At 37.8% G+C, this 19,746-nt stretch overlaps 1 protein-coding gene across 8 annotated transcripts in view; it reads left to right on the top strand.

Moving 5' to 3' along the window:
• Positions 1 to 19,746, top strand: part of EIF4G3 (eukaryotic translation initiation factor 4 gamma 3) — a 381,417-nt gene that overhangs the window by 211,047 nt on the left and 150,624 nt on the right. For 5 of the 8 annotated variants that reach the window (XM_049878174.1, XM_049878170.1, XM_049878168.1 and 2 more), the window contains 3 exons: positions 10,012 to 10,191; positions 10,787 to 10,901; positions 18,931 to 19,028. In XM_049878174.1, the coding sequence (XP_049734131.1) occupies positions 10,012 to 10,191; positions 10,787 to 10,901; positions 18,931 to 19,028 (393 nt within the window). Of the gene's footprint in view, positions 1 to 9,109; positions 9,129 to 10,011; positions 10,192 to 10,786; positions 10,902 to 18,930; positions 19,029 to 19,746 lie in introns of those variants that run through there. The other 3 variants (XM_049878173.1, XM_049878172.1, XM_049878171.1) reach the window with 1 other exon arrangement.

The raw sequence follows: 19,746 nt of genomic DNA, 5'->3' as shown, positions 1-19,746 counted from the left end.
TTTTATGTGTAATATTGGCAGATTGGTCTTTTTTTTAGCTGTAGGACGATGCTTGCCAAATTACAGTATGTTTTGACCATTAAAAAAATAGAAGTGTGTGTGTATAATTTATTCATTAGCTAGAAAAAATATCTTCTGACAGTAGTACTTGAAGGTGGATTTTTGATATGTGGAACAAATCCAAAATGTTGCTTTGGGTTGAAAAACTTCAGGTAATGGTCTGCTTTTTACTATGGTACTCTGCCTTTTAAAATACCAGTTAAATTCTTTTATTATACCACAGAGATTTAAGTGCGTAAGGAAGTATATTCCCTTGGCTCAGGAAGCAGCAGTAGTTACCCTGGAAAAGTAGAAGAGGGAAGAGGCATGGATTGAAGTGGCACTGCTGAGCAGGAGGTCACTGAACTGGTGGTGTGGTGGGTATAAATTATGGGGAAGAGTTTGCTATTCTGTATCCACAGGAGATATAGGGGCTGCTTTGGTCTGTTTACAATGGAATGGGTGGGATAACTGATTATGAAAAAAAACCTGTAAATTGCAGTTCATTTAGCCATCTCTGGGCTCTAAATGCCAGTGGAATTCCCCCAGGGACAATTAAAAAATAGGAAGAAAAAAAAAAAGCCTCCACATATTTCCAAATCTCAAATACCAAAGTGATTCCATTTTTCACTTGAGAATCATTGAGACTGAAGCCTATGTTTAAGAGAATCTTTTCCTCAGATCTAACTAAATAAATTAAAAAAAAAAATAGCTAAAATTCTGAGAAGTTCACAGAGGAGGTGGTGCTCATAATACAAACTGAGACAGGGAATTGAGTAATGAAAGCAATATAGTACAGTGAAAAACAAGCATCGAGTGTGTTAAGAAAGAGAAATTAAGGAACAGGAATTGACAGATTCCTCTGAGTGTATAATAACGTTCATAAAGGTCATTGACCAATGGGAAATGCATTCAAGAACAGATAAAAAGAAATAATGTGGAGGTAAACTCATTGCCATTGAGTTGGTTCTGACTCATAGCAACCCTATAGGACAGAGTAGAACTACTCCATAGGGCCTCCAAGGAGTGACAGGTAGATTTGAACTGCTGACCTTTTGGTTAGCAGCTAAGCTTTTAACCACTGCACCACCAGGGTTCCAGTGTGAAGATAGGCAATCATAAAATCAAAAACCTCCGATGGTATAAGACAACGGTGATAACCATGAAGCTGTTCAAAGTTTATCTTAATGCAAGGAATTTAACTTGAGGCAATTTCAAATGAATGACGGTCAAAGAAACCACCTAGTAACCTGATGTCAGCTGATCTCAGTAAGGAAGACATGATTTCATTCACCTTGAGATTATTAGTCAATAGTTGATTTTTTACTGTTAACTCCTCTTCTTGAAAGCTTCATTGTAACGAGCCTGATTTGAGTCTCTTTTTTTTTTTTTTTAACGAAGTAATGTCCCTGCATACAGAATAACTGCTCAAATAAACCCTATATACTTTTATTTGTGCTTTGATTATTTTTTTTAAGAAGTGGTATACAGAGAATACAATTCTAAGGGGGGAAAAATCTATGTTTTTTTGGGGGGGGATACTTCTGGTTTGTTGTGTTGAATTAAAGATGCAAGTAATTTTTTCACCTATGGCTGTTTGCTTTGGCCAGATAAAATTAAATCAAGAGTTAGAATTTGCCTTGAAACTAGTGAATAGGTTTCTCACTTTACTTATTCATCAGTGGCTACTTTTCTAATCGCTTACGCCCTTTCGTGCTCTGGGCTTCGTTTTTTAAAAAAAGAATTTGAATGTTAGGTGATGTTTCCTATGATTATTGTTTCTAAAGTGCAATAGCAAATCAGTAACTTTTTGTGGATGGTTTGTAACCATTGGTTCTATAAACAGTGCAGAGAATAAAAATAATAACTACCGTTTAGGTAAACTATTTGGAGGTAATTGCTTGTGAAAAGAAAACATCCTCGCCCAGGTTAGTATCTGGAACCTATATATTTATATATATAAAAGGAAATGATATGAATTGAAGTGAAACAAATAATGAAATTTTAGATAGTAAACATTTTCTTTGCTCTTAAGAGAACCAAGAAATTGCTATAGAAGGTTTTTTCTGGCGGTACTTTCCTTTAGAATATCTTTATTTATGTGTGACCAACTAGGGCTCTTTTTGAGTTTTTGCGAGTCAGAGACATTGTGCTGCAGTTAGGATTATACCAGCCTCATCTTCTTTCTGGTATCATTAGTTTTTGCATTTTGCAGAGATTCTTTAGATTACTAAGGATATTCTGTTCTTTTCGTATTTTATCATCTGAAGAGAGCTTTTAGAATAACAGTTTTCTCAAGATAAAGCAAGAAGTCCTAAGTAATTTTGTATCCCCTTGGCATACCCTTGGCTTTAGAAATATGTCAACTATTTTTACACTGATGTTTGAAAATCTCAAGGTAATTAGAAACTGAAAGAACAGAAAGTACTTTCAGAATTAGAAGAAGCCGTTTGGCATAACTTAGATTCTGTTTTGTGTAGTTAATTTTGTATCTTTGGTCATCAGAATTTGTATAGTTGTGGTTTAAGGTTACTTATGTTCCTGTCCTTATTTTACTTTTGAGTTTCACAATAGAGATTGAGTGTTGGTTATATAGTATGGCTGAATAGTCTTTTTATTATGAGACACATCAGGGAATTGGTATTTAAAAATGTTCTTAGAATAAAAACATTTTGCAATTTGTTGAAATATGGCTATAGTTCACAGAGTGTTCAAAGGTACTGGATAATATCCATATTTAAAACAACTAGATTTAGCGTAAACAAATGTTAAGCCTCATAAAACTTAACAGTATTTGGTGGCAAACATATGCATGTTTTCTGCTGTAGTTTGTCTATTTCTGCCAAAAGATTTAGAAAAAATAAGAGGGAAGAAAGAAAGAAGCAACAACTGCTATAAGTTGGTATTTTCCTTATGATACCTAAAGGTTCCTCTGCTCAAAGTTATGTTGTTATATTCAGTGTCCTAGTTCCTGGTTTGGATTTATTTGTATTGCTATAGGCAGTTTCTCAGAAAGTGAAAGAAAGGAAGGCTGGGGGCTTGCATCTGGGGCCAGACCTGGCACATCAGAGTTTGATTGATAAGAGTAAGAAACCAGATTAAGCATGTGTATACATAGTCTTATGACCAGAACTGTGGACTCTTTCAGAAGGTCATGATGGCAGTTTTGTCTGGTGTTGTAGGATGGCAGCACAGATAGTGAAGAACGTACGGATTGGGAGTCAGCAGAACTGGGATTCAGCCTCAGCTTCACTACAAACTAACCTTGGGCCTCAGCTTTCTTATCTGTGAGATGGCTAAAATATGCTCATAAATAATATAATATAGGGGTCTTATAATAACAGCACCTATTTCTAGGGGTGTTGTGAGGATTAAAGTACCACCTATCATAGTGTCTTGCACATAATAGGTCCTTCGTAAGTGTTAATTGAGCAGTGAGACAGCCTGCCTTTCCCTTTGCCCACTCTATTTTTAGCTGTGACTGAAGTGTTCTAGAAGGATGCTCATTTCTGAGACTGCATTATGATCTGACAAAAAACCTTCTTGTTCCTGACAGAGTCCTTAGGGCTTGCTTTCTTATATCTGACATAGTCTTCTAGGGCAGTGCTTTCTAATAGAACTTTCAGCGATGATGGAAATGTTCTGTATCTGTGTTTCCATTATGGTAGCCACTAGCCACATATGGCTTTTGAGCATTTGAGATGTGGCTAGTGTGGCTGAGGAACTAAAGTTTTGACTTAATTTTAAGTAGCCACATGTGGCTAGTGGCTACTGTATTGGACAGCTCAGTTCTAGGGCTTACATCTGACGGTTAGTAAAACCTAAATTACATGATATTGTTTAAATGCGGGAAAATAAAGAGTTAGAAAATAGAATAAATTTTCATTATAAATTATTATGAGGTAGCAGAACATGTGATTGATATCTGAGTTATATCCCCTTATATGGACTTTTTGTTGCTTGTCGCTTTGTAACTTGTCAGAGAATCATAGCACTACCGTATTTCTCAGGAGTATTTTAGAATTTTTAAAGATATTCACACACACAAAAAAATTCTTAAGCAATTCCAGACCTTACTGTTCATCCCTCCAGTAAGCTGAACTATATGTTATAAAAAGCTGTGGATTTCACAAGCATATTTTAATTTGGTTTTTATTGCTTCACAAAAAAGCAATCAGTAGCTTTTTTCCACATGGAAGAGCTAATGTGATTGAATAAGATTTTTCTAGTTGCTGAAAATGAAGAGGTGGTTTTCAAAGAATTTCTGCCCTATAGGGTCGCTATGAGTCAGAATTGACTCGAGGGCACTGGGTTGGGTGGTGGGTTTATGTATTTGTTGGAGATATCTTTGTCTTTTGATGATTTCAGAGAACAAAGTCATGGAAAATGATACATTGTAATTACCAGCATCTTTAAAAAGCATTTATTGCCAATGTTATTGCCAGGAAGTTTTGGGTAATGGTCTGAAATACTGCATCTTTAGAAGGATTTTCCAAGAGGAAGCATTTTTCATGTGGCTTTTGGAGTATTTGTACGAAAGTTAGCAATCACGAGTACCCTAAGTTTAGCCTCTGTTTTAAATACATCCTAGCCCTTTGGAGGTGCCCACAGGTACTATTTTGACGAGGGCTGTCACCTTCCTCTTCCATTCTGGCATTCTAGTAAACCACTGAAAAAGGAAAGACTTAAAACAGAATAAAATCAAGTTTAGGAAATGATTCTTATACATGGTTTCCATTTCTCTATCTAGGCTTCCTCAGCATTTTTATAAGTGACTTGGGTAAATGATATGCCTGTCAGGTTTGCCAGTGGTCGTGTGTTTTTACATGGCATGATATAATCAGAATCCAAAAAGACCTGGAGGGTCTGCAATGCTGGGTTGACCTTAGCCAGATAAAATTTCGAAGGGACAATTACAAGATTCCCCACCTGGGCTTCAAAACGCAACTATAAGAGTACATACAGAATTGAAGAGACTGGCTCATTGGCAGCTTATGTATAAAGATAATTTAAGGGTCTTAAATGATTATGAGCTCAATACCGCTCAGTAGTTGAAATGTGAGAGACTGGAGAAACCCTGAGAGTATGGCCCCTGGACACCCTTTCAGCTCAGTAATGAGGCCACTCCTGAGGTTCACCGTTCAGCCAAAGATTGAACAGGCCCACGGAACAAAACAAGACTAAAGGGGCGTACCAACCGTGGGGCGGGGACTGGACAGTAGGAGGGAACAGGAAAGTTGGTAATAGGGAACCCAGGGTTGAGAAGGGAGAGTGCTGACATGTCATGGGGTTGTTAACCAGTGTCATACAACAATGTGTGTACCATTCGATGAGAAACTAGTGTGTTCTCTGTAAACCTTTATCTAAAGTTCAATTAAAAAAAAAAGAGCTCCTGTGATTCTTGGTTTCATTAATGGAAATATAGATGGCAACAATAAGAGATGTATATTGCCTGTTTATCAGCAACAAAAATATTTACTGAGTGAGTGCCAGGTTCATTCTGGGCAGACTCCACCTTCGTATTTGTCTTTGGTTCTCTACTTAGTGAGACTTTAAGCAACAGGAGCAGATTGAGGGAAAAGAGAAAACTGTTGAGGCAATTCAGAATCTTTGTTGGAGGGACATGCAGCGAAGGGCAGTGATTGATTTGGAACAAAAACTGGACAGTGGTGTAAAGTTAGCAGTGATGGCAGTCTCCGGATAACTTAGAGGTCAGTCATTTATGGAGAAGAAGAATTTGACTTCCATGTGGTTTCAGGGATAGACACTGGTCCACTGAGTAGGTAATACAGAGAGAAAGATTTGGAGCCAGTAGAAGGAAAGACTTTGCTGTGCCAGAACTCTGCTTAACAGTGAAACAGAGCTGGGTCTTGAGTTGTTAAAGTTTCATAGCCCCAAGGGTATGTCATAGAAGAGATGGAAATTTGGGTAGATAATTAGACTAAATGTCTCATACAGTCCTTCATCCTAGAGGGAGTGTGATTCTTTTAATGATGCACCATCGCTTAGCTGAGAGGAAATGGGATTCATAAGGATTGCGAGCGTTTCGGGAAAATCCATTAACGAATTCTCTTTAGTAACCTATGGTCTGTTACCATGCCCACACATCTGAGAATCTGAATTTTCTGCACTACTGTTAAATCTAATTCTACATTTGCAACTGAATGGTTATGAAGGAATATAAAGAGAGAGAGAGAGAATTCATCTATTTACTTCTATACATTTCCAACAGTGGCAGCTTTGCCAGTTCTGTGGATTTTAGATGCCATGTTGCGTGTATGAATGTGTGACGGTGTACTTTTGTGGATGAAAAAAAAGTTCCAGGTAGCCTGTCCTTGTAAAAATTTTAGTTCAATAAAGGTTGAACAAAAGTAGGTGTGTAAAATGTTGTGCCAGGGATATTAAAACATGAACAAATTTCAGTTACTTTAAGGGAGGTGTTGGAATCGACTCAACGACACTGGGTTTACTGGGTTTTAAGGGAGGTGGAGAATTACAGTTGTGTAGGTAGAAGAAATTTATTTCCTGGATGCGAAACATGAATTTTGTGAATTAACTGATGGAGCATTTTTCTTACCAGGGTTCCACTATGTGTTGTGGGATGTGGCACCCATTAGTTGTGTATAACGGTCCCACCAAAACCTTTCAGCCTTTGTAAAGAGAAGGTTTCTTCTGACTGATGACCCTTGCTTGAAAACACAGGGTGTTTATTTCATGAGAGGTAGTATGTGTAGCAGTTAAGAGTACAGATTTAGAACCTGACTCTGTTTAAACTACATATGGGAGACCTTGGGCAAATTATCTGATCTCCCTTAGTTTCCTCATTTATCAGTGTGAGTGTTTAATAATAGTACCTGCCTCAGAGGTTCGTTGTGAAGAGGAATGAATATATATGTATGTAAAGTGTTTAGAATGGTGCCTGGTGGCTAGTAAGTGCTGTGTAAATCTTCACTCTCGTTACTGAATGTGCCTGTGTAAATCACATGACTACCTAGCTTCAAAGTTGAAGTGGTAGTTGTAAAAAAAAAAAAATTATCGTATGTCAGTATAACCACAGCTTTTGTGTTTTACTGACTTAGTTGTGTGGTAGGATTATTGTTAGAAACACAGAATGTTTGCTTCTGTTTCACAACCATTGAAGAAAACAGTTTTATACTCTTCAGAAACCTCCTTAAGTAAGAGGGAATCTCAGCTAATGCTGTACAGGCTGGTTAAAAATTCCAGCGAAACAATTGTAAAATAATGGTAAGAAGAGTACTCACGTATTTAAAAAAATTATCACTGTCAAGTCAATTCCGACTCACAGAGACCCTGTAGTAAACTTAAATTGTGGGAGAATTTTGCCCATATTGAATCTATATTTTTCTTACTCTGCATAAATTAAAAAAAAAAAATAAGTTTCCTATATCTGTAATACCAAGTCTCTTCAGGCAATATTTAAGTGTGCTGACATAATTTGATGTTAATATAACCACAGTAGGTCATTACCTGTGTCCATTTGATGGTCTCCTTGTCTTGGCTGCCCTCTAGAGTCGATGGGAAAAGATCCTGTAGTATTAATCTTTATTCATGGTCTGTGACATTGTAGTGCTCAATAAGTTGAGCAGATGAATGACTCTCTTCTACTTGAGGCTTGTAACATTTTTGTGGCTCCTGATACATTAACCAGATTATGAAAATGGCAAACCAAACCCAAACCCATCACTGTCGAGTCAATTCCAACTCATAGCGACCCTGTAGGACAGAGTAGAACTGCCTCAGAGGGGTTCCAAGGACCAACTGGTGAATTTGAACTGCGGACCTTTTCGTTAACAGCCAAACACTTAACCAGTGCGTCATCAGGGCCCCATGAAAACACTAAGTTTTCCCTAAAAGATGTTTACCACTCACATACATTGATATGTAATAAATTCTCTTTGCTGTGTAATTAAGAGAAGTACAGTGCAATAATGGAAAGTTTACTACTTCAGTGTTCCTGTTTGCAGCGAATTGAAACTCTTGGATCTGTCACCAAGATTGTTGTCAGTGGAGATAACGACAGAAGACTGTTGTTGTAGTTGTGTCCCAGCCCAGATTCCTGTGTTATCAACTTTGCCTCCTATGCTTTTCTTGTCATTTCCATCAGCTGCTCTCTGTGTGCCCCACTTTTGGTTCCCCCATTCACTCCCTTCTCCTGCTTTTTCTTTCTGTCTATTGCTTTCCTGTGACTTATCCTCTTTAGGGCTTTCTTTGCCCTGGGGTATGAAGGCTGAATGGCGCTGAGCCTTGGGCAATGGTTTCCAATTCCCCCACTTCAGCATAAGATGAAAAATAACTTCTCATACCACCTGTGGATAACTCGATGCTTAAGTGTAGGGCGGGATAGGTAAAACCTGAGTGGGCCCACAAGTCAAAGCTCACCGTTGCCTTTATTTGGACACTCATGTCTGAAATTGTGGAACAACTCAGGAGAGATTGAAGCTAGACCATATTTTAGACAATTATTATAACTCTCCACTTTAAAGATACAAGTGGCCTCTTACATGCTTGGGTACTTGGAGAGAGCAAGTTTTATTTGGAAGAGTCTGATATATATTGAAAACTTGTAGCTATCTCTCAGCTCTTTTGCAAACTTCAAAATAACAAATGGCGCTTATTTTTATTAACTCTTATCTTCATTCAAGATGGAGAGTGAATCATAGAGAAACTAAACAACTAATGTCAAATTGCGTAATGCATAATGAGTGCCCATAAGAGCCAAGAATAGGAATTAGTAGTCCCAACTGTAGTTGTGCCACCAACCAGAAATTTCCTTTCAAGCTGTTAGAATTTGTGGCTACTATTAGAAGGTTTTTGCCACTGGCTTTATTTATTTTTAATGTGATTTGATCTTTGGATTCTATATATCCTTGAATTCTCAAGTGGAGGATTGTCATTCTAGTTTTCTAGTCTTTTTTTCTAGCTTCTTTCCTATTATTACTAAGTAGATATTGAGTTGCATGCTATGTCCTACTCCTTCCTACTGATCTGTAAGCTGTTCCATTGGCTTTCTTTCTGTTTCCTGCTGCTTTCTTGCTTCATAATTGAAGGGAGGATTCAGACCTATTCAGGTAATAAACTACTGGTTCTGCATGGCCTCATTATTACTCTATCCCCTTTAGTATTATTACAATGAGATTTATTGTTTGCTGTTGAATAGATACATTCACATTGGAAATTCACTATTGATATATTGTTTCTAGGCTTTTAAGCCAGCAGTGAGAACCATGGGTAATCACAGGTACTGGTTGCCTGCTACTTAGGTCATTTGAGATTTGAGCTCTGCTCATTCCAGACCATTCCTCGGCCTGTCTAGATTCTCCACTTTTATTGCAGACTGTTTTAGAAAGCAAAATCGGGTTCTGTGTAATATGGAATTCCCATCTTTTTGAAAAGGGAGACTTAGTTCAGCATCTGGAAACTCTAGAAATGATTTTAGTTTAGCTTGACCCTGATGAACTGGAATGAAAATGTTTATGTCTGGAGAGGTTTCTTTTCCTTCTATTTTATATGTGACTTGAGTGGTGGGTTTTGGGGGGAACCAGTTTTAATTTTTAATAAGTTGATAATGAGCCATTTACTCTTTTTGAAAAGTCAGTGCTTTTGTAAAACAAAACAACTTTGAGAAAGACACCAGCTACCCCTTTTGTTATATTTTATCATGTATTTTTAAATTGATAATTAATTATGGTACAAAATTTCAGTTTTTAAATAGCTGAGACTTCATTATGAAACAGCTGAGATTGCCCTGCTGTTTTTAGATGTGTAACAACACTGATCAAATTTGACCTTGTGTAGAATGTTTTTCATGAACCCAGTCTTTTCATTTATATTGTGTTTCTTATTCAGGTTGATCCTATTTCTCTTAGTGGAAAAGAAGGGAGAGCTCAGAAATGTAAAATTTATATATCCCCCTTTGCAAAAAAAAGTAAGTGTTTTTTGTCCCCTTCCCAGTTTTTCCAGAGGCCTCAAATACAGCCTCCTAGAGCTACCATCCCGAACAGCAGTCCTTCCATTCGTCCTGGTGCACAGACACCCACTGCAGTGTATCAGGCCAACCAGCACATCATGATGGTTAACCATCTGCCCATGCCGTACCCAGTGCCCCAGGGTCCTCAGTACTGTATACCACAGGTAAAGTATCTTTCAGGGATGTGTTGCCCAGCAGTAGAGTGAGAGTCAACTCATATTCTCATCAGAGGAAGTAGGGAGGATGGGTGATGATAGTGGTTTCTGGTAACGTATAAACTTTGTAGTTGGTAGTAAGTTTAACCATTTTATCGTTTTCCATAATATTGTAAGGAGATGTTTCTATATCTCTTTACTTATTATTTTCTAAGGTGATAGAGAAATTGTTTTTATCTCCTAGCTCTTCCCCACCTGTCCCCCACAACCACCTGCTCTAAAATGGACTTAGTAACTATGCTGTTCCTGTGATATCCTTTAATGTCATTGAAAGCTACCATCCCAAAACCATCTTACAGTGAGCTGATGGTCTGTCTGTGCACTGATTTGCTGTATGGCTTTACCTAAGGCACACCTTCTTCTTCATCTTCATTGCATCTGGATGGCAAGCAAGCATTTTGAATGCATTTAACCAAGTGCCTTCACCTTATCTAAATGATTTTCTTAAAAACACATACATACACACTTTATTTCTAAATATTGAACTTTGCATGTACTGAACATTCATATTATTTATTAAATATCTGTACTTTTTCTCTTCTAGTACCGTCATAGTGGTCCTCCTTATGTTGGGCCCCCACAACAGTATCCAGTTCAGCCACCAGGGCCAGGCCCTTTTTATCCTGGACCAGGACCTGGGGATTTCCCCAATGCTTATGGTAAGTGAGAAAATCAGGCCATTTCCGCTAGATTGTTGTATTTATTTCATTTTGTTGTTTGATGGGTCAGTTTGGACAATGATGTTTAATGGTATAAAGTTTTTGGTTTTGAATATTGTAAACAATTTTGCCCTGAAAGCTTTTTAGAGAGTGGCTTACAAGGAAAGAGTATTACAGAAATATACTTACGTAATGTCACCTTCAGAAGAATCTGGCATTCTGATGGAAAAGAGCCCGTGTCTCACAATTCTGACATCTGCTGCCAACTCACCACTGCCTAGATTTTTGCTAATGGTATAAATTTAGGTTATCTCCCTTCTGTGATTTCTTTTTCTCCAAGCATTTTTCACCACCCAACATCCCTGGGTAGCACAAATGGTTAAGTGCTCAACTACTAGCTGTAAGGTTGGCAGTTAGAAATCACCCAGAGATACCTCGGAAGAAAGGCCTGGCTATCTGCTTTTGAAAAGTCAGAGCCTTGGAAATTCTTGGAGCTAAGTTCTACTCTGACACACATAGAGTTGCCACAAATAGGAATATACTTGGGGGCAACACGTGAACATCTTAGAAATTTTACTAAATGTTGTTAGTTTTCCACTAGAAGGTAACATCCATGAAGGCAGGGATTTTCGTTTTATTTGCTGCTGTATCTCCTGCACCTAGAATACTGAATGGCAGGCACTTAGGAAATATACATTAAATGACTGAATATAACTCAGTGAACCTGTAATTCCTCATGTGCAAAATTGTGATACGATCTATATCATGGAGAAGTTTTGAGGGTTAGGTCAAATAAAAATGCCTTTAAAAAATTAAAATTGTTTTTAATGTAGAGAAGAAAATGTCAAGCTTGTTGATGTGTGAGCAAATACTAAACCAAGGAGTAATGATAATTGCTTATTTTGTTCAAAAAATTTCCTACCACATACTACATTTGTTTTATTCCATAGAAATTTAATTATAAGGGATAAAATAAGTGAGTACTAGAAAAATTAAACTTTAAGATTTAGTAAGAATTGATCTCTCCCACTACCAGCAAAGATACATTAAAATTTTGGCTTGTTCTTTTAAGATGGTAATCTGTTAGAAATAACCATGTATCCATTAACCAATTTCCTGACATTCGGATTTAATGGCTCGATACAGAAACTTCACAGCAGAATTGCTTGGTATTAGAATAACTCAAGAAAGTTTTTCTTCAATTTTGGGGTGAAATAGGCAAAGCAACGGAGTGTTACCTGATTTGGCTTCTTTTAGAGAGGAGAAAAGCTTTCTATCACCTTGGTCACCAAAAGGTCAGCAGTTTCTCTAAAGCAAAGATGAGGAGAAAGGGGGCAGGAAAACTAGAATGCTAGAAACAGGATAACCAGAACGCAATGAAAGAGAATGTTGACACCTTGTGAAAAACGTAACTAATGTCAGTGAACAGTTCGCTAAGAAATTGTCAAATGGGAACCTAATCTGTTTGTAAACTTTCACTGAAAACACAATAAAATGTTATTAAAAAAAAAAAAACCTTGGTCAGTATTGCCTTGTGAAACTGCCATTTCAGAATAATTCTTTATAACCTAATTAAATGTCTGAGAAATGTTTTTTTTTAACTCAACTTTATTAAGTTGTATTTTTACTATGAAATAGTTGATATTTTCAGAACAGTATATATTACATATTTGTGAGTTTTAAAGTAAAATAACGTATACTTATCACCCAGCTCTTGATCTAGAACATTGCCTCACACTGTTGAAGTGTTCCTTGTGTTTCCTTTGAACTTCTCTTCAATTCACAATTTAAATGCAATTCTAGTGCCTTTGCATCAGTCCTTATTCTGAAAACTTAAATCCAATTAAAATTATTTGTGTGAAATTGGCTGGGGGTATTACCTAGAACTTATTGAATGGTAAGACTATGAAATGAGTTGGTCTTAATCAGAGTAAACATGCTAAAATTGACAATATTTCTCTCTTAATTGCAAGTTGCAAATTGAATGCAGTTGTGTCTTTTAATTCACAAAATCATTTTTAAAGGTATGTCACTGAATTCTAGTCTGCTGTTTAATTGCAGATTATATCATTTATATAATTTGACTCAAAAATTTCATCATTAAATTTCTTACTCTAAGTCTCTGCTAGCCCTCTCTATTGCTATTCATACTACTGCTGTGGTATTGATAGGACAACATAGATGAGTATACCAACCACCCCACCCACCAATTGTCGTCGAGTCATCTTCAACTTGTGACAGCCTCATGTTTGTCAGAGCAGAACTGTACTCCATAGGGTTTTCAATGGCTGACTTTTTTGAAGTAAGACTATCAGGCCTTTCTTCCAGGACATCTCTGGGTAGACTGGAACCTCCAACTTTTTGGTTAGCAGCCAAGCATGTTAATCTTTTGCACCATCCAGGGCATCCTGGATGAGTTTAGTAGAAGAGAAATAATTTGCGGATTTGGGTATGCATTATTATAAAATTTTGGCTCTATTTATATATAAACCCATTGGTGTTGAGTCAATTCCAACTCATAGCAACTCTGTAAGACAGAGTAGAACTGCCCCATAGGGTTTCCAAGGAGCAGCTGTGGATTCGAACTGCCAACCTTTTGGTTAGGAGCCTGAGCTCTTAACCACTGCCTGTTATGTATACACCATATTTATTTATTCTTATGCAAAAGCAGTATGTTGAGGTGCAGTTGTATCTCATGTATTATTGATATCTGTTCACTTTTGTATTCTTTCTTCACTAGGAAATTCTTGCGCAGAGTCCACTAGCCAGCAAATAGGCAGTTTAGCACTTAGATTAAAACACTATTTCCCTAAGATTAGGAAAACTATTTTAAAATAATTTATTTCATTATAGAAGTAACCAGTGATTAATGATTTAAAAATTCAAATAGTATAGAATGTATAAAGTTGAAGCAAGACATTTCTCTCCCTCTCTCTTATTCCCTAAAGAAATAACAGTTTAATAGTTTGATACATACCCTTTCAGATATTTTTTATATTTACATTTAAGCAACTTTTTAACACAGATGGACGCATACTCTTCATAATGTTCTAAAACTTACTGTCCGTCCCCCCCCCCCCCGCCCCAATCTTACACTGTATTTGTGGTCATCTTTCCATTTTATTACCTGGAAGATTTCCCTCATTTGTTTTAAGAGCTACCTAGTATTCCATTCTAGGAATGAATCATAATTTATTTATCCAGTCCTCTATTGATGGAAGTTAGATTATTTTCCCCATTTGGGCAGATGTTTTAACTCTAAAGTTTGTCACTAATTAATATGCTTTTATCAGAATTGAAAGTTCTGATCCAACAGCTTACACCGTATATGGTCTTATGGTCTAGAAGAACATTTCCTTTTCTATTCCCTCTTGTTGACATTCTCCCTTTCTCTTACATTCTCCCTCCCGTTTCTTCACTTTTCCCTCTAATCCTGAGACCTCCCTTTTCTCCTACTACCTCTCTTGTCCTTGAATGGGTTTAGATTAGAAGTGGGTGGGGGGTGGGATCATGGTTCTTTGTTCTGATGCAGGGGCCCTCTGCTACAGGGCAGAGGACCTTCCTCTGGCAGAACTGGCAAGGAATGAAGCCGGGAGACGTGTTCCTTCTTATCCTGCTGCTGGAGTTGATGAGTTGGGTGATCTTTTGCCCAGGGTTCTTAGCTCTGCATCTTCAGCTTTACAGTTCACTCCAGCATCCTACCATTTTACTCCCAGTCAGTTTTACTCTTGGACATTGATTCGCAAAGAATACTCTTACTTACACTGAAGTTCTGCAAACAAGATCTTGGGATTCTGCTGGCAAAATGTAATTCTGGCTGTCTTTCCATTGTTTGGAGGAAAATTAACTAATGAACAGCATTTGCTCAGTGTAAGCTTTTCAGTTTTTCTCCCATCATTTTTTCTTAAACATTTTGATTCCCATTATTGTTCCTCTACCGGAAAAATAACTGATGTAGACCAAAGTTATTTCCAGGCCCACCTAACATGGAAAATTTAGGGTTGGGGGGCAGAGGGGTATGGTTAATGGTAGGGATAGTGTTGGGAAAGAAAAGATTGAGAATTTACAGTGGTAGAAGGCCCTGTTAGTCCTAGCTTCAAACCAGTATACTCTTTTTTTCTTCTCATGCTACCATACCATTCCCTCCTCCTGTCATCCTCTTTTTACCTCTTTCCCTGAGTTTCTATGGGGCTTGGGCACCTCATTTAGCTAATAAGAGCTCAGGGAGTCATTGTTTCCATTGTGGTATGTAGAAGTAGGAACCTTTTTGGCATCCCAAGTCGAATTTGATTTTGTTTTCCTGAAGAAGTAATACTATGTTTAGTGATATGGTTGTGTATTGATACTAGTATTGTTCTGGGTATACTGTGAGAAAAATTAATTTTTCTGTGCCAACCTGGGTATTTAACGACAATGTTTACCATTGTTTCTGTGGAAAATAATTCAAGGCTTTGAATATTTTTTTGGGAAAACTTGCGATATGTAAGACATCGTATTAGTAGAATGTAGATATTAAAATACCCTTCCTATGTTTCAGGGTTTTATAGTACATTTGTTTGATGTTTATGCCAGGGTTTTAGTAATGAGAAGAAATCCTAAGTATTGATTAAACCAGTGGTTTCCAGATCTTTTGATAACATGGGCAAGTAAAATAAACTATGTAAAAGTAAAGTAAAGGAGAAAACACACAGGACTATTACATTTTAATTTTGCCAATAGGATCTTTAAAGAAAATTGCCATTTGTTGTCAGTATCATTTCATATAGGAAGACTATTCTAATAACAAAAAGGTGGGACTGGAACAATTTCATAATAGTTTGCAAAAAAATCATCTTGTCCAACCTGTCCTTGTGTATGGGTGTGTATGTATTTGTGTATTTCATGGTAATTATTGTATAGATGTGTCACGCATAAGTATAGTCTAGGGTTTGGGAACCATACTGATCTATACCAGAGGCCAGCACTTTTTCTATAAAGGGCAAGTTAGGAAATATTTTAGGCTTTGTGGGCCATATGGTCCCTGCTCAACTATTCAACTCTGTCATTGGAGTGCAAAAAGCAGCCATCTGTAGTTGATAAACTACTCTCTGTGGATGTCTTCCAATTAAACTTTCTTTTAAAAAAAGAGGTGCGTGGCCAGATTTGGGCCATGGGTGGTACTTTGCAGACCTTTGATCTAGACCAGCTTACCTCTTAATATGTGAGGTCTTGAGAGGTTAAGTATCTTACCTAATTGATACGGTATGCAAAGTTATTCAGATTTTTAATAGAATAAAAATGTTTTTAAATGTCCTCGACTATATAAGAAGTTTTTTGACTCATAAAAGAAACCTATTTTTGATAGGGCAGAAGGCCTCTTCTGCTAGGGCCTACAATTGAGAAGATGACTTGATGTTTTACTAATTGTATTTAAGCCCACTATGTTGAGAGTCGGAATCAACTCTACAGCACTGGGTTGGGATATTGAGATTATTCTGTTCTGCCCGGTTTATTCAGGTATTTTTTGGATGTGTATGATAGGTCAGGTACTGCCCCAGGCATGTTGATGCAAAAATGTTTCAGTGTTTCATCTGAAGAATTTTGGTTTTAAAAAAGAGAGAGATGGTTCACCTTTTAGATCTTATTTCACTTAGCTTGAAAAATACGGCAAGGTGAGCGGAGTATGTTGCTTGTCTAGCAGCATTTGAAACCCGTTTTAAGGGTTTGTTTTTGGACTTTGGGAACCTTGGTGGTGTAGTGGTTAAGTGCTATGGCTGCTAACCATAGAGGTCAGCGGTTCAAATCTGCCAGGTGCTCCTTGGAAACTCTATGGGGCAGTTCTACTCTGTCCTATAGGGTTGCTATGAGTCGGAATCGACTCGACGGCAGTGGGTTTGGTTTTGGACTTCTAGGAGCTAGTGACCTAATAGGGTAGCATAGAATTGGCTTATTTGAGGTCTGTTTTTATTCACTGCCATGAGGTGGCTATGGTTTTTGTCTCTTTTTATAGTGAACTTACTGAAATTCTAGTCATACCCTCTTTTTAGATCTTTCCAAATCTGATTCTCCAAACCTAATCTGTACAGAGTTGTGGTACTGCGACTCATGCTCTTCTGAGAAATTTCAACTTGAAGGTTCACCTGTGCACTAGGTCATCTCCCCGGACCCAGTTAAGGCTATCACGCTAGCAGAACCTTCTCTTTCCCACATTCTCACTTTTTTTTCCCCCTCCTGCTGGGTTAGTCTCTAGTCTCATCAACATACAGACATACTCCCTCATTTTCCATCTTTAAAAAAAAAAAAAAATTTTTCTTTTTGGCTTCATATTCTTGTCCAGATATAGCCCTTTTCTTCTGCTTCCCTTTACAGCAAAAACATTCTCCCCCCAAATCTTGAACCATTTTCTTCATGTTAACCACTACCTTGGTTTCTCCTTTTCATCTCCTTTGCTAAGTTTTCCTCATATCTGTGACCTCTAAACATAGAGTGCCCCAGGATTTAGCCCTTGGGCTTCTCATGCTCACTTCTCGAGTTATCCAGCTTCGTGGTTTAAATGTCCATATTCTGTCAATTCCATAATGAATAGCTCTAGCTCATACCTATCCTCTGACTCCAGACTTATGTCTCACCTGCCTGCTTGATATCTCCATTCGAAGGTCTAATAAGCAACTCAAACTATGTGTCCAAGATCATACTCTTATTTTCTAGTCACCCTTATCTCAGTAATAGCACCTCCATTCTTCCACTTGGTCAGACAAAAAACCTTAAGCATTTTCCTTGATCCCTGTGTCACTCACACCCACATCCAATCCCTCAGCAAATCGATGGGCTATACCTTCAAGATCTCCAGGATCTGGCCTCTTTTCACCACCTCTACTGTAAGCACTCTGGTTTAATAATAATTGTAATAATAGACTAAGTCTTGAAAGTTAAAAATAGTTTATTGGAGTCCTGGTGGCACAGTGGTTAAGAGCTCAGCTGCTAACCAAAATGTCGGCAGTTCAAATCCACCAGCCGCTTCTTGGAAACCCCGTGGGGCAGTTCTACTCTGTCCTGTAATGGTAATAATAGACTAAGCTTTGAAAGTTTAAAATAGTTTATTGGTAATACAAGAGTAGGTAGAAGAAGATTCTTTCAGGCAGAGGGCAAAAGAGTCAAAGGCATGAAAGATACAAAAGAGATCAGTATACTCAAGGGATAGGAATAGTAGTAGGTTATAGCTAGAGCAAAGGCGTGTGGTTGAGAATGGTAGAAGATGTACTTAAACGCTGGGAATCAGAGTTAAAGGATCTTGAATTATATACGTAGCATCTGGACTTTAGGCTGTTTGTTTGCAGCCTTTTTTCCAACTCAACATGAGGACGTTTGTCAAGGAGTACCCTGCCAAGGTACCTATGGCAGTGTTTCTCTATAAATAAGGAGAGGAATTAGATCAACTAGGAAACCCTGGTGGAGTAGTGGTTAAGAGCTACGGATGCTAACCGAAAGATCGACAGGTTGAAGCTACCAGATGCTCCCTGGAAACCCTGTTGGGGCAGTTCTACTCTGTCCTATAGGGTTGCTATGAGTTGGAATTGACTTGACGGCAACAGGTTTGGTTTTTTTTGGGGTTTTTTTCTCAACCCCCAAGATAATCAGATATGTTTACTTCCTACTCCTGACCAAGCCCACAGACAAACTTTTCATTGAGAGCCACTGTTTTAAATCGTTGGCAACCAGAGTAGATTTTTTTTAAAGCAGTGATATTGCAGTATTTGTGTTTTGGAGAGGTAGCTCTGGTGCCAGTCTCAGGAGTTGGTTATTTTGTTGTTTTGTGTGAAATGCTAAGGAAAGGTAATTTCCAAATTTTGGAAATCATTTTTTGACCGCTTCAGTAGCTAGAAGAAGGAGTGTTTATCTGTGTTAAATGGTGCTGAGAACTAGTGGGAAAAGATTAAGAAAAATCCTTTTTTTTTTTTAAGGGATTACCCAGAGTCACAGTGCACTGATAGTACTATAGTGATTGATAAAATTGCTAAATGCTTCTTTTCATTCTTTTCTGATTCTTTAGGAACGCCTTTTTACCCAAGTCAGCCAGTGTATCAGTCAGCACCTATCATAGTGCCTACGCAGCAGCAGCCCCCTCCAGCCAAGAGAGAAAAAAAAACAGTAAGAGATCTTTATCTCTGTATCTTATTTTAAGATTGAAGGTACGTTTAACTTGCCTAATAGGGTTACCCGCAGCTGCAGTTGTTATTTATCTCAGTTCACAAGTGACTATGCCATTTTTATTCTTTCCTTATATCCCTACCACTAGGCCTAGAAGATTTGTGTGAGCAGGTAACTAAAAATAGCAAGTACTGTTTGCTTAATAACATTTTTCAACATGCATTGAGTTAGGTGTGCTACATAACAACGTGCCCTCCAGCTTCAGAACTGGGAGGGTTCAGTCTGCCAAGATGTCACTCAATGGGAGGAGTTTGAGTTCAATTCTCAAATCTGAATTGTCCTTTAACACCAGTCCTCATCAGCTCTCCATCCAGCTATGAACATAAAGGGGAAAAATTAGCAAAGAGCAAAGGCACGAAGTATTAAGGAAAACAAAAGAATTCTTCCTGTGGCATAGATTTACTTTAAGAAACAGTAAAATTTAGCAAATATATTCTAACCATTTTTCGTAAGTTACAGAGGCATCTCTTCTAATGTGGCAGGCCCAAGAGAATGAAGGAGACTGGTAGCACAGCAGTTAAGAGTTCAGGCTGCTGATCAAAAGCTTAGCAGTTCAAATCCACCAACCGCTCCTTAGAAACCCTACAGGGCAAGTTCTATTCTGTCCTGTAGGGTCGCTATGAGTTTCAATTAACTCGACAGCAACTGCTAAGAGAAT

Source organism: Elephas maximus, chromosome 3, assembly GCF_024166365.1.
Source record: "Elephas maximus indicus isolate mEleMax1 chromosome 3, mEleMax1 primary haplotype, whole genome shotgun sequence".
Taxonomy (NCBI): domain Eukaryota; kingdom Metazoa; phylum Chordata; class Mammalia; order Proboscidea; family Elephantidae; genus Elephas; species Elephas maximus.
This window is presented reverse-complemented; position numbering and strand designations above follow the sequence as displayed.